Source organism: Papio anubis, chromosome 2 (genome assembly GCF_008728515.1).
Source record: "Papio anubis isolate 15944 chromosome 2, Panubis1.0, whole genome shotgun sequence".
NCBI classification, from domain to species: domain Eukaryota; kingdom Metazoa; phylum Chordata; class Mammalia; order Primates; family Cercopithecidae; genus Papio; species Papio anubis.
Window position 1 is genome coordinate 135088262 of NC_044977.1, and position 14554 is coordinate 135102815.

Below are 14554 nucleotides of genomic sequence, written 5' to 3' on the forward strand. Positions count from 1 at the left end.
GCACATAGTAAATGTTCAATAAATATCAGTAAATATAATTATTGTACCTATATATCTCCAAGTTCTCCAGGTTTCCAGGGTCACCCTTTTCTTTAATATTTCAATAAAATAATTCAACTCCTCCCATCCCACTTATGGGAAAGCTAGTATATGCCCCTGATTTTTTTGTAGAAAGTCCTGTCCGAGTACACTGAGAGTGCTATAACAAATTACCATAAATTGGGAAATTATAAACAATAGAAATATATTTCTCACAGTTTGAAGTCTGGAAAGTCCAAGATTAAGGTGCAGGCAGATTTGGTGAGGGCCCACTTCTTAGTTCATAAGACAGGTATCATCTCGCTGTGTTTTCACATGGCAGAAGGGAAGACGGAGCTCTTTGGGGTCTCTTTTATAAAGACACTAATCCCACTGAGTGCTCTATCATGACCTAATCACCTCCCCAAGACCCCACCTCCAAATACCATCATACTGGGCATTGATTTCAACATACGAATTTTGGGAAGACAAACATTCAGCCTAGAGCAGTACTTGAATTCTTCTGCTATGTTACATTTTTTCTGGTTGCCTAATGTCCCTCTCTTGGCTCAGTTCTCTATCACCTGCAGGCTTATCTATTCCTTATCTTACATGACTCTAAGAGTAAGTATTGTAAGACTTTCCTTAAGACTTGTGGATCTATTCACAATAGCAAAGACTTGGAATCAACCCAAATATCCATCAGTGACAGACTGGATTAAGAATATGTGGCACATATACACCATGGAATACTATGCAGCCATAAAAAAGGATGAATTCGTGTCCTTTGTAGGGACATGGATGCAGCTGGAAACAACCATTCTCAGCAAACTATCGCAAGAATAGAAAACCAAACACCGCATGTTCTCACTCATAGGTGGGAATTGAACAATGAGATCACTTGGACTCTGGAAGGGGAACATCACACACCGGGGCCTATTATGGGGATGGGGGAGGAGGGAGGGATGGCATTGGGAGTTATACCTGATGTAAATGACGAGTTGATGGGTGCAGCACACCAACATGGCACAAGTGTACATATGTAAAAAACCTGTGTGTTGTGCACATGTACCCTAGAACTTAAAGTATAAAAAAAAAAAAAAAAAAGTCTTGTGAATAACGCAGGGTAATAACAATTAAGAACTGGAAAGAATTTAAAATTTAGGTATCAAACAATGCCCTTCCTAAGTTCATGGACTGCTGCCCATTGCTGAGAATGTCTTAATAATTCTGTCCAGTGTTGAGCCTGGCCTGTTTCCCTGTTGTTGGTACTATTCTTTTCCTTTCAGAAAATTTTGTCTTCCTAAATGTTCCCTGAATTCAGACCCCAGCCCCCAGTTTCTCAGACTACTGCAGGCTACTCTGTTATGCCAAGGCCATGAGTACAGCTGCAGTCTGGGCACTATACTTATCTGGGGGTGCCATTCACACTGACAACTGAATAATGAATGCTCCCTGGAGTTGTACAGTAAGATAGCCCTGCCTCTTTCCATCAAGAATGGGGTGAATGCAAAAACTTCACTTTCAAAATCAAGAAGCCCATTAGCTAAGAGTATCTTAAATAAAAATGCCATTCACTATAGGTCACTATCTCTCCCTAAACAAACAATTAATAGAAGCTTTTGACTCCAAAGTTATTAGATTGAATTATTAGGCAGAGATCAAGGTCAACATTTTTGTACTTCCCTTCTACAAGTCTCTATGCTGGAACTGGGTCAATAAAACATTTATTAAACCCCTTTCTCAATCAAGTCCTATGTGTCTAGATTTCCTCCCCTTTTCACCACCACCACTGCCAATAGCAACAATACTATGATTACCTTCACCATCATCATGACCTGCTTGATCACCCTGACCATGAACATCACCACCCCTGCTACCACCATAACCATCTCAATCACCACTATACAGCTGACTCTTGAAAGACACAAGTTTGAGTTGTGCAGGTTCACTTACATATGAATTTGTTACGCTTCTGCCATCCCTGAAACAGCAAGACCAACCCCCCCTTCCTCCTCCTCCTCAGCCTACTCAACGTGAAAATGATGAGGATGAAGACCTTAGGATGATCCAGTTCCACTTAATGAATAGGGAATATATTTTCTCCTCTTATAATTTTCTTCATGACATTTTTTCTATGGCTTACTTTATTGTAAGAATACAGTATATAATACGTATACAAAATATATGTTAATCAACTTTACACCATCAATAAGACTACTGGTGAACAGTAGTTAAGTTTTGGGGGAGTCAAAAGTTATATGTGGATTTTCAACTGTGTAGGGGTCAGTGTCCATAACTCCCATGGTTTTCAAGGGTCAGCTGTATCACCATCACTACTATCATGAACATCACAATCACCATCAACATGAAGGACCACTATCATCACCCCAACAATAATGATCACTATCACTACAGTCATTGCTACCTACTTGTTGGCTTTTCTGAGGCCCTGTGGCAATTGTCTGAAAAGCTGTTAAAGCTCTCTAAATTCTTTATCTTGGGAATTCTATAGGCATGTCTGCCAGCTGTCTGCTTCTGACTTTTTTTGTGTATTAGCCAGATACCCTTTCCCCTCATTTCTAGAGAAAAGGATAGAACAAAACTCATTTCCAAGTCCTGATCTCTCGCTTCCACCCAGCCCAACTATAGGCTCTGACATTGGCATCTTCAGGTTTGGGATTGATCCTGAGCTTTGTTAAGCATGTAACCAAGCTTCCGTAATATTGTTTCTACCCTTTTCATCCTATTGTTTCCTTTTGTCTCTGGAGAAAACTCCCTGTTCTATTTCCTGGACCAAGTGCCATCCAGACAACTCTTTAACTCGTGAAAAGGGGTATTGGTAATTGTAAGTGACCCCTTGCCTTTACTGGCTCCTTTGGTGCTTGGCTATCCTGTGACAGAAAACTCTAGCCAGGAAAGTTTTCCATCCACTTGGCATCCCAGTAAGAGACTGAACATCTGCCACTCTTGGAGCCAGCTGGTTTCTCACCCTCCAGAAATGGGAGGTTTCTGTTGAACAAGAACAGCAGGGTTGGGACTGCCTTCACTTGGAGGGTGTGTCAGTGCAATGGTGGAAGCCTTCTCGCAGTAGCTTCATGATCCATCACTGATCCCTGAGTGGAAAATATAAGCATTGTGGCATGCCTTCACAAATAACATTGGCCACAAAGCCACAGCCTTTCTAAAGCCTTTCCATTTTATTTTTAAACTGAATATGGTCTAATACAGAACAGAGAGGGAATGGAAATCAGATTTTAAAAAGTAGGCCGGGCATGGTGGCTCATGCAAGAGGCCAAGGTAGGAGGATTTCTTGAGCCCAGGAGTTGGAGACCAGCCTGGGCAACATAGTGAGACCTCATCTTTACAAAATAAAGTTTTAAAATTAGCCTGGTGTGGTGGCACACACCTGTAGTCCTAGCTACTCAAGAGGGTGAAGTAGGAGGAGTGCTTGACTCGGGAGGTCAAGGCTGCAGTGAGCCATGATCATGCCACTGCACTACAGACTGGGCAACAGAAAAAGGTTCTATGTCAAAAACAAGTTAAAAAAAATAATAATGCTTTCCCTGTAGTTAGAAGCACTTCTATAATAGGAGCTAGAAGCAAAAAGTTGAAACAGTACCTGAACATCTCAAGTAACAAATCAAAAACTAACTTTTGGTTCAATTACCCGAATTGAATGAAAGTGGTATATAGTATAGGTGGAAGCAGGCTACAGTGACTGTAAGTACAAATTCCAGAACCAAACTGTTTGGGTTTAAACTGAGTTCCTCTGTTTACTTATGTGACCTTGATTAAGTTACTTAACCTCTTGAGGCCTTAATTTGTTCATCAGTAAAATGGGAATAATAACAGTACCTACCTCACAAAGTTATGAGGCTTAAAATGGTTAATGAATGAACAGTGCTTAGAACAGTGTCTGGCACCTATGAGTTCTATTATCCCAAAAGTTGTTTCAGTTATATGTCACTTGGCTTTTTCAGATACAATCATAGCAGTAATGTTCTTGTGAGCCCATGTCTGGATAAGAAAGAGCCGAAGCATCTACTTTAGTGTGGAGGGCTCCTCTGTCTTTTCCATCATACAATATGAGGGAGAGGACCTCACAGGGCACAGGGTTCTTAACTTGCCTTCTCTAAGAATCATCTAATATGCTTGTCAAAATTCAGGAAGTTTGAGAAAGGGTCCAGAATCTAGTTTTCACACTCCCAGGTGGTCATAAGAAGGCTCAGGGAAGTTGTAAAATGTTGCAGTAGCATAGGAATTGGCAAATTACGGCTTGTAGGCCAAACTGTATTTTCTTTTTCCCTTACAAATAGAAGCCCAATCTTGTTCAGGTATGGGTGACCACTTGCTTAATGGATAACTCCTATTCCCTAGGGAGTAAATATTGGTTAGTTCAAAGCATTCATAATGAATCTCTCCCCTTGCCAGGGATTGGTTTAGGCATGGTCTTGTGATGCAACCCGGGATAGCAAGACATAAATGAAAGTCCACTAGAGTGTTACTCTAAGGTTTTTCTAACTCTTATAAGACCAAAAAAAAAAAAAAAAGGCACTTCATGAGGATCATCCCTTTCTACATTTGGATGTTGCAAACGAGATGTGGTATTTGGAGCCAGAGCAGTCCTTGCAATCATGAGGGAAGAGCCAAGAGAATCACACAGAATCCTTGGAAATGTTGCACCTTTGAATTAATCAATCTTGAATTAATCTGTTCTAGATTTCTGTTAGGAGAGATATGGAATTCATTATATTAATTATAATTTAAGATACTTTTATGTGTCTTTACTGAAACCATCTAATCACCGTGACCCTCTCCACAAGACTCTTTGGAGAAAGGTACAATAGAGAACAAAGTTAAGTGGATGTCCCATCCTTCAAAGCAAAGCTTCAAATAAGGTCTTCTGGTAAGAAGTTCCTGATTATGAACAATAAAAAGCTGGTTAGAGCTGGGATTATTCTTAATAAGGTTTGAGACCTTAACAACATCTTTCTGAAAGATAATATTCTTTATGAACAAGGGGCTAAAGAAAACTCTGTACCTTGCTAAGCTTAAGAAAGCTATTTTATATCCTGGAGAAAGGAATTTCCTGGGCTCTGAGCTAGTTAATAACTTTCAAACTAGCTTGGTTCTCTTCCCCAGGTAAAAACACCTAAAGGACGCTTGAATCTGCAAAGTAAATTTACTATTAGACAATCTCAATGCTAAGATTTTTCATCCTACATCTTTTTCACTAACCAATTTGCATTCTCCCCCATCTTCCACAAGAGATCTGTTTTACTGGGCTGTCTGACTAACTGTAGTGCTTGCCATTATTCAGTATTTAACTGCTCCTTTGAAGAAATCTTACTTTAAATGGGGTTTGTCTTCAGCATGTAGATGTACCACTTTTGGAAAGCCACTGGTAGTCTACTCTCTTGGAATTTCACACAACTTTTAACACTTTCAACAGGCTTTGTGAATTTCTCACATTTGTAGAGCTCGTTTTAATTATTAATTCATATTGGAACAGTTCTCTGATGATTCTCCAATATCATTACTATTATTTTTACTATTTATATTAGTTTTCTATTGCAGCTATTACAAATTACAACTTAGCAACTTTAAACAACACAAATTTATACTTACAGTTACAACACAAATTTATACTTACAGTTCTGGAGGTCAGAGTCCCAAAATCAAGGTGTTGGCAGGGCTGCATTAATTCTGGAAGCTCTAGGGAAGAAGGTGTTTTCTTATGTTTTCTAGCTCCTAAAGGCCATCTGCATTCCTTGGCTCATGGTGTCAACCTCCATCTTCAAAGTCAGCAGTGCAGAGCATCTTTCCATCTCTGACTTGTCTCCTTATAAGGACCCTTGTGATTATACTAGGCTCACTAGAAGATAACCTACCTCAGGAGTCGGGATTCCTAATCAATAGTGCTTTTTTTGCCATATAAGGTTACATATTGACAGGTTCTTGGGATTAGGACTTGGACACTTTTGTGGGCCATTATTTGGCCTACCACAGTACTTACTATTCCTTCTGCTGCTGCTACTACTGCTATTCTTACTACCACTCATTAAAATTTGATTGTATATCAAGAGCCAGGCACTCTTCTGCTTTACATTCTTTATCCCAGCCCACAAGCCACATACTCAAATTGTGCAAATAACTTTCTTGGGCAGGCTTGTGACTAAGCCATTGCTTTGTGATAAGTAAATGACACTAATTTATCACAAAATTGAGTTCCCCTAACAATGACTCACAAAATCTGCATTCCCACTCTTGTCTAGCACTGACTTGTATGTGCCTATGTTATCAACAATTATAAATAAGACTACAAACTTGTAGCTTAGAAAATATAGTCATAAATCTATAGTAATGGATAGAAACTGGCATTTAGAAATCCAGCTGCATTTATGAGTGGTTGGAACTAATGCTTATATATACTGGGTTCAATTAGCTTAGATCACTGAGACTAATGCTAATTAGACTCATGATTGCTACTCCTACAGGGAATAGTTAATTACACCCAGTTTAGAAACTATGACTTAACTCTTGACCAAAATACTATAAAATGCACGACCTTCAAGTAAGACCTTTGTCTAATGCCCCAAATCTATCACTGCTGTTCAAAAAACAATTTATAAACTGATGGTTGCACAATAATTTCTTATTCTTATTGAAGAGTACTATATTATCTTGTGCTGTGTAGCACCTGTTTAGTGTACTCTTGCGACTCAGATCTGTTAAATGAGATCCTCAATACACTGTGATACACTTTGAAGAGCAGCTCTGATGTATCTAACATGAGGCCCACCAAATAGACAATTCGGCACCTAAGACTTGCTAAGCATTAAAAGGGTTAGAGGCTCTTGAACTGGGTTGAACCTATTAGCTATCTGATTTAAGGCTATTTTAAGGTTGGATATAATTAAGGACATGCACCTAGTTACAAAAGGAAATTATTGAAACATTAATAAATAGTCTAGCCCAGTGGTTCTAGCCTGTTAACGATGAACACCAGTAGCATATGGGAATTATCATAAGGAACCGTTAATCCATTTAAGCATCAAATATGTCTATAGACTAAGTATATCCTGCATATCAAACTTAGATATATACATTTGTGATGAGTAATCCAAGTTTGATAAAAAAAAAAAAAAAATCATTGAATTCCTGGTAGCTTTTGGTCATTCTGCATTTTATAAATCATTAGGCAATTAATAATTACTATGATAATCGATGAGAATGACATATTTAAAATGGCTGGGCACTGCTCCTCTAGCTTGAAGAATTTGGCAAGTGTTCATGAAACACTTCTACCACACAAATACTTCCATTCATGTAAGATTAAAGCTTCAAAAGAGCTGCCATCTGACAGTTCTATACGGGAGTTAAGTCTTCCAAAAGACATGTGAAGAAGTGAGTCAAGCAATAAAATAAGACCAACTAATTAATGCTGATGAAACCTTTCAATAGCATCTTTTTCTTTATGTAACAATAACTTACAAGTAACTAAGATAGAAAGTTAAAGAAGGTAAAAAGTAGTTTAATTTCTTCAACCTGGCTGTAATAAGAGTACTTAAATCAATAAACTAGATGGGACTGTTTTTAAAACTATCTTTTAATGGAAAATGTATCTAGCTTTTAATTTGTAAGTACATGCTGTAAGTTGTTTGTACAGCACTTTACAAAAAAAATTTGCAATGTAGGGTTTTAAAGTTAGACAGTCTCATCATTTATAGTCATTTTAAAAAGTCAAAGACGAGAAAGATGAGAAAATTAACCATGTGGAAGGTTAAGTGATTTGTTCAAGGCTGTATAGTTTAGTTACAATAGAAGAGCTTAAGTTATTTTTTTTAAACCACACGGTAATAGCAACAACATATGTAGTATGGATTAGATTCTAGAAAAGTACTATGTAGGATTTTCTAAAATGTGTTTTGACTGTTAGATTCAAACTAAGGAAATCTAGAAACATTTGCAGTAATCTTATTTTCCTTAAATGAAGGAGGAAAAAACCTCTCATTTAAACTGACAGTATGGTATTGGGTTTCTATTTAGTCAATCTTGGCTCACTGCACCTCTGCATCCTGGGCTCAAGCCTCAGCCTCCTGAGTAGCTGGGACCACAGGCACACATCACTGCACCCGGCTAATTTCTCTATTTTTGTAGAGACAGGGTTTTGCCATGCTGCCCAGGCTGGTCTCAAACTCCTGCAATCCGCCTCAAGCAATCCGCCTGCCCCAGCCTCCAAAACATGTATACATACGTAACAAACCTGCACATTGTGTACACGTACCCTAGAACTTAAAGTATAATAAAAAAAAATTATGGGATTATAGGCATGAACCACTATGCCTGGCGATACAATTCCTTTTTATATTTCCTTCACACCCAGTGAAGGGGACAACCTGCTTATGTTTTTCTCTGCAGCTGTCTGCTGATACAGATTGAGTTTCCCTTACAGGAAACACTTGGGACTAGAAGTGTTTCGGATTTCAGGTTTTTAAGTATTTGTGTATTTCCCAGTTGAACATTCCTAATCTGAAAATCCAGAATCTGATATGTTTCAATGAGCATTGTCTTTCAGTATCATGTTGATGCTCAAAAAGTTTTCGAGGCCGGGTGCAGTGGCTCACACCTGTAATCCCAGCACTTTGGGAGGCCAAGGTGGGCAGATCACCTGAGGGTCAGGAGTTGGGCCAACATGATGAAACCCTGTCTCTACTAAAAAAAAAAAAAAAAAAAAAAATTAGCCAGGCATAGAGGCGGCTGCCTTAATCACAGCTACTCATGAGGCTGAAGCAGGAGAATCTCTTGAGCCTGGGAGGTGGAGTTGCAGTGAGCCAAGATCGCACCACTGCACTCCAGCCTCGTGACAGAGCGAGACTCTGTCTCAAAACAAACAAACAAACAAAAACTTGTCCATTTTCTCCAAGTATTACCTGCAAAATAAAATATTAACTCTTCTCTTGTGAATGATAGTGGACTGCTAGATAATGTACTTTCTGCATATTCCCACTGCAGAAAAGTTTAAGCTGCAAGTTCTGGTTAGGTCTGTTCATTCAGTCACTCAATCATACATTTAACCAACCAATCAATGTTTACAGATCACCAACTATGTATTAATCCAGTGATCTTAAATGGAACCAAAACACAACACATTTTTAAAGAATTACCATAAGTTTTATTTTTGCTTAGTTTTATTAAAAAAATAAATATGTCATAAAGCTTTCTTTTTCCTTAGGGAGAAAAAAAGGAACAAGTCTCATAAAACCAAATAAGCAATGGTAAGGTGTCTTAACTTGAAAAAGATTAGGAGTCACTGGTTTACAAGTTATAATTGAATGAAAGAACTGTAACAGCCACAGTTGGCCATTTCATGCCAATGGCAGCAAACAACAGGATTAACTAGGGCAAAATAAATAACTGTGTGGAAGCCCTGATAAGTGCTTAATAAACAGACTGATTCACTGAGACATCAGTACAGATACATCTTGCTTAAACAATACAAGTTCCTGAAAAGTTCTGTGTAAATGATATAACCACAAACATACCAGGAGAGCTTGGTAACTGAAAGAATTCCATAGTGAATCCTTTTGTGAACAACTACTTTCACTTTTGTAAATCCAGGTATTTGCTTTTTATAAGGAGTATACCTAGTTGCTACCTCTCTGAACTGAGGAAACAGCATATTCACCAAACACTGTGCTCCAGCTGGGCCACCGGCACAATTTCCAAGTTTGTGTTTCTATTAAGTAAGTAGTGTAAGTAAGGTAGTCAGCCAGGGAACCCAGCTCTATCTGACAAAGCAGGTGTAGGAGTGGAACTGCCATCTACCAATAATTCCAGCAAATACTTTTGCTAATATACCTTGTGCAAAACACAGTAATAACCTTAGCAATTCGGCTGTAGATGTACTTCCTTTTTCTAAAACTTTCAGTCACAAGTGAAGTCTAGAACCCCAAAAGAAAGTAATACTTCTAATCCTGAAGACTGCCTTTAACCGAATTAGCTGTCCAACTCCTTCAAATTGGAACGGATGATAGTGAAAGAGACTGAGTTTTCCAAAGTTGAAGGTTAACAACACAAAAATCACATTTCATATCACTAGTTAGTGAAAAATTTTGCTGGTGACAAACATTTTTCAAATGGTTTTTTGTTGTTTTAACTTCCTCTAAACAGAACTCTGAATTCTGGGGCAAACTCTGCAGAAGTTAAAGTCACTGATGTTCTCTGGTTGGCTGATACATTTTAGTACTACCGATAGAAATAAAAATTTCTTTCTACCCACCAGAATTTCATGAACTTATACCAAAGCAGTGATGCTTTGGACAGGGAATATGCATGGTAGTACTAGTTCCTGTAAGTTTTATCAAATGTAAATAAATAAATAGAATCCTCCCATGGCTCACAGCCTCCATTCCATTTGGTCAAACTTCTATCAGGCCCAAGCCACATTTAAATTAGGCTGTTCAGTTTTTCAATTTAATGCTCCTAATAACATTGCTGTCTATATGTACAAGTGTGAATGAAAAGAGTGTGTAATCTGTAGTCTTTTCCACACTGAGTACACTAATAATTAGTATATAATTAAAGAGTAAGTGGTCATTTTAAAACTTGTATTTTTTTTAAAAAAAAAAAAACATTTTCTAGCACTTTAAAAAATGGGTCTGAAAAGTGCCCTATTAATGTCCAATGCTGTTCCCCACCCAGTCCCACCCATTCAAAACCTGCTACAAATGCTGGATTGAGTTCATATCAAATAATTTAGCAGTATCAAGATTTTTCAAATGGAAACAGTGTTACTGACTTCTTCATATTGGATAACAAAATAAGGGTAACTCTGGTCATCATTAAAAATGACAAAAATCTGAGGCTCAAAGAAATTATCCACACAAGAGTCATAAAGGTCACTGGTGACACTGCCAGGATTGACTGGAGGGGGCCTTCTCATGCCATGACTGCCCATTGTGTATCTGCCCGTCAGCACTTTGGCCAGAAACATGAAATGGACTCCTTTGGAGGACTTCTTAGAAAAGTTATGAGAGTAGCTTGCCTTCTTTGCAAAATAACTGCCTTGTCCAAACATTGTAGCATGCTTTCCACAGACTCGAGGGTCAAAGTTGTGTTTGCAGATTCCATCTACCACATCCTGGGATGTTCCATGAAATAAATGTCTCTCATTTATTATCCTGTCACGGCCAAACATTTTCCTGTTCATATATTCCTTTTTCCTAATGGAAAGAACAGACAGGGAATTCAGAAGGATGAAATACAGGTCAATTTAACAGGCATGATGTAGTCATAAACTTCTCTTTATGGTTTTAATGAGTAGGAAATATTAAACTAGTTATCAAGGGCAAAATGCCATCAAAGATTCCATTAAAAGTGGAAACTTACCTTTCCACTGTAGAAAAGCCCTTTTCCTTCTTTCTCCACCAATCATTCACTTGCTTTCTCTTTCATCTTAAATCTATTAAGAGTTCTCATATGTTTTCCTTCCTCCGGATGCCCTCCTTGCCTAATTCCTCCAATCTGAGGGTCTCTTAGATTCTGAGATTCCTGAAATCTAAATGTATTCCTTCCCTTTGTACTACATTAGTTTGTTGACTTGAGAGGCACCACAGTAAAGTGATTAAGAGCAAGGCCTCTGGTGCCAGACTGCCTGGGTTCAAATTCCAGCACCGTATCATAATAGCTGCATGACCTGCAGCAAGTAAGCTTTCTGTGACTCAGTTTCTTCTTCTCTGTAAAATGTAAACTGTAATAATCCTACTTATGGCTGTTATGAGGATTATATGTCAGTTAATACACAGAAAATACGAACATAAATGCTGTGCAAATGTTTACTATTATGTTCCTCATTTGACATTAGCTACAATAAAGCTCTCTTGAACTTCATACATCTGACTCACCTTTTATATTTCTCCCAAAGAAACTGGTTTTGGACTCTCAATATCTGCAAAATTCTGTATTTAAACTCAGGCACAGTCTTATGAAAAAGATTGTAAATGATCCGATAACTTTTATCCTCTGCAGAAACAGGCACTTGGATGAAGTCCTGAGATGGATGCATATAAACCCAAGTTTCAGGGTAAAAGTTTGCTGAAGTGACCCCATCTGGGCAGATGATTTGTGATGAGGAAGTTGCTTCAAGAGGTGGAGGAGCTTGTGTGGGAACCCCACCAAGTGTCCTAAAATGGAGAGGAAGAAACATCAATGTAAAACATTAAGAAGTAAGTACGCCTCACATTATAGTGCTCTATATCAGTGTCTACTTAATATTATAATCTGTATAGCTTAAGTGCTTATTTAAAACATAAAAAATGCTATCTATTAAATAAAAAAAAAAAGTCTTACAGCAAACATTGCCTGTACATGAATAACCTATTATTAGCCTTCTCTGGGCCTCCTTCCTGTGGAGAAAATTCTGGAATGTATAGCTACAAGGCAAACAAGCAAGAGCCAATTCACAAATACCTTTACTTTTGAATCTTAGACTCCTCTTTATTACCTATAGCTAAAGAAACTTTGTTATATGTTTTCTTCCAAATGTGCTGATACTAAGCAGAAAAGATTTCATTACCAAAGGATGTGTGGGTGGGAGACAAAGTAAGGCATGAAGCAAGGAGGGAGCTTATAGGGAGAAAAAAAAAGCTACTTTAATTTCTGTATAAAAACAAACAAAAATTATGGAACAGGACCTGAATGCTGATAAATATTTGACATTTGCTTCATTTTCCAAGATCACATATAGAAACAAAACCACCAATACTATTCAACTTTTACAGCTTTGAGTGTGCTTAAGAGGGAGCTAATCACTATAAACTCTAGACACCAGAATGCATATCCGTGAGCCTTTAAATTCATGTCTTTATTTTGAACAATGATTTTAGATAAGCAGCAGCTTTGGTAAGTTACTTATTCCTGCCTAGTTAAATGCTTAAATTTAAATCATATTTCTTGGCCATTTTTGAAACGGAGAAAAAGAGAAGAAGTAGAGAGCGAGGAAATCCTGACCCTGAGACCTAGTTCAGGGCCAGGTGCTATAACACTCATTGGCACATACTGGTCACAAGGAAGTAATGTGTGCCAAAATGGATTAGGAAACTGAAATTTTCGTAAGAGCTTTGTGACACAGAGACTACAGCTTTGTGTGTCTCATCTCCAAAGAGCATAGCTGACCATCTCTCTCATCATAATCATAGCCATTTAATACTATGTGCCAGTCATTTTTACATACAATGTCACTAATTGTCACAATAACTCTGTAAGATGACTTGGTTATCCCCACTTTTCAAATGAAGAAACTGAGGTTTAGAGAGATTAAATAATTTGCCCAAGTATAGCTAGCAAAGAGCAAAGACAGAATTTGAATCTAGGCCAGGCCCATCTAGATAGTTTCTAATCTCATACTCTTTTCAGTTCCGCATGTTTCACAATTTATATTTTTTTCTTTCTTAAAAACAAGGCTAGAAAGTGATCAACAGGATACTAGGATTCCAACCTAGTTTTGCCTGACACCACCACCACCACATTATCATCATCAACACACAGTCTTTTAAGAGATGACTTTCAAGAAGCTAAAAGTTACGGAAGCATGACTGCCATCTCTAACCCTCACCTTCTACAAGTGACTGTGCCTTTAATTTAATGTGCCTCAAAGTCTCTTGGTGAGACAGAGAGTCCTGGATGGGTGGATCCAGGGCTTACCAAATCTCCGAGGTGCTTTGAAGTACAGGGACAGATTTAAAGTGCTGCTGATTTATCCAACCTTCACAACGAAAGGCACAACAGTTCTTGTCCTCTGCAGCATTTTCTCAGAGCCCACACAGATTCCTTTGGATCCTCAGTACTGATACATTTTTCTGGTACAATGGTAAATTTTTCACTGGTACATTTTCCTGAAGAGAGGCCTCACTGCTTTAATCAGATTCTCAAATATCTGTAACTCCTTAAAAAACCATCACTATTCTGGAGGAATGGCGGGGAAGCAAAGAATATAAGCCCCTTATTTTTATTTAATAGCTCTTCCCTCTATCCAGCTTTGCAAACAAAAGGGTAAGTCCCCAGCCCACCAGGTTTTCTATTATTATCAGGGGTTGAAGTTACCAACACAGTCTTCTGGTTTGAAGGAGAAAGGTAAGATTCTCTGCAAACACTCTTCCCTAGAGGTTTCAGACTGTCAGCCTGTACAGCAAACCTAGCTGTGACAACAGAAGAGATTCTGCCCCTTTTCTTTCTGATATCACTACTATGGACCCGTTCCATAAAATGAAAGCTTCAAATACAGCTTTTTCTTTTTTTGGGGGGGGATGGAGGTCTGTTATTACTAACATATGCTTGAAGATGAGCGGAGATAAATAAATCCTATCCATTCTAACATATTAAACTGGACTATGTATATGCTTAACATCCATTTCAACCCATAAATGCTTACTTGTAACAAGCCAACATCCTAACTTGCCTAAAACATAAAAATGCATATACACATCTGTCTGATGGGCTTCAACACTCTAGTTGCCATGGGTTAAAAAATATA

General features: G+C 38.1%; 1 protein-coding gene across 4 annotated transcripts in view; it reads right to left on the reverse strand.

The window, feature by feature from the left end:
- Positions 1-9173: 9173 nt before the first annotated feature.
- Positions 9174-14554, reverse strand: part of TIPARP (TCDD inducible poly(ADP-ribose) polymerase) — a 32844-nt gene continuing 27463 nt past the window's right edge. For all 4 annotated transcript variants that reach the window (XM_021934724.2, XM_009201479.4, XM_009201481.3 and 1 more), the window contains exons 5-6: positions 11928-12206; positions 9174-11246 (exon numbers count right to left, since the gene is read on the reverse strand). In XM_021934724.2, coding sequence (XP_021790416.1) covers positions 10799-11246; positions 11928-12206 — 727 coding nt within the window. In that variant the 3' untranslated portion in view covers positions 9174-10798. The remainder of the gene's footprint in view (positions 11247-11927; positions 12207-14554) is intronic.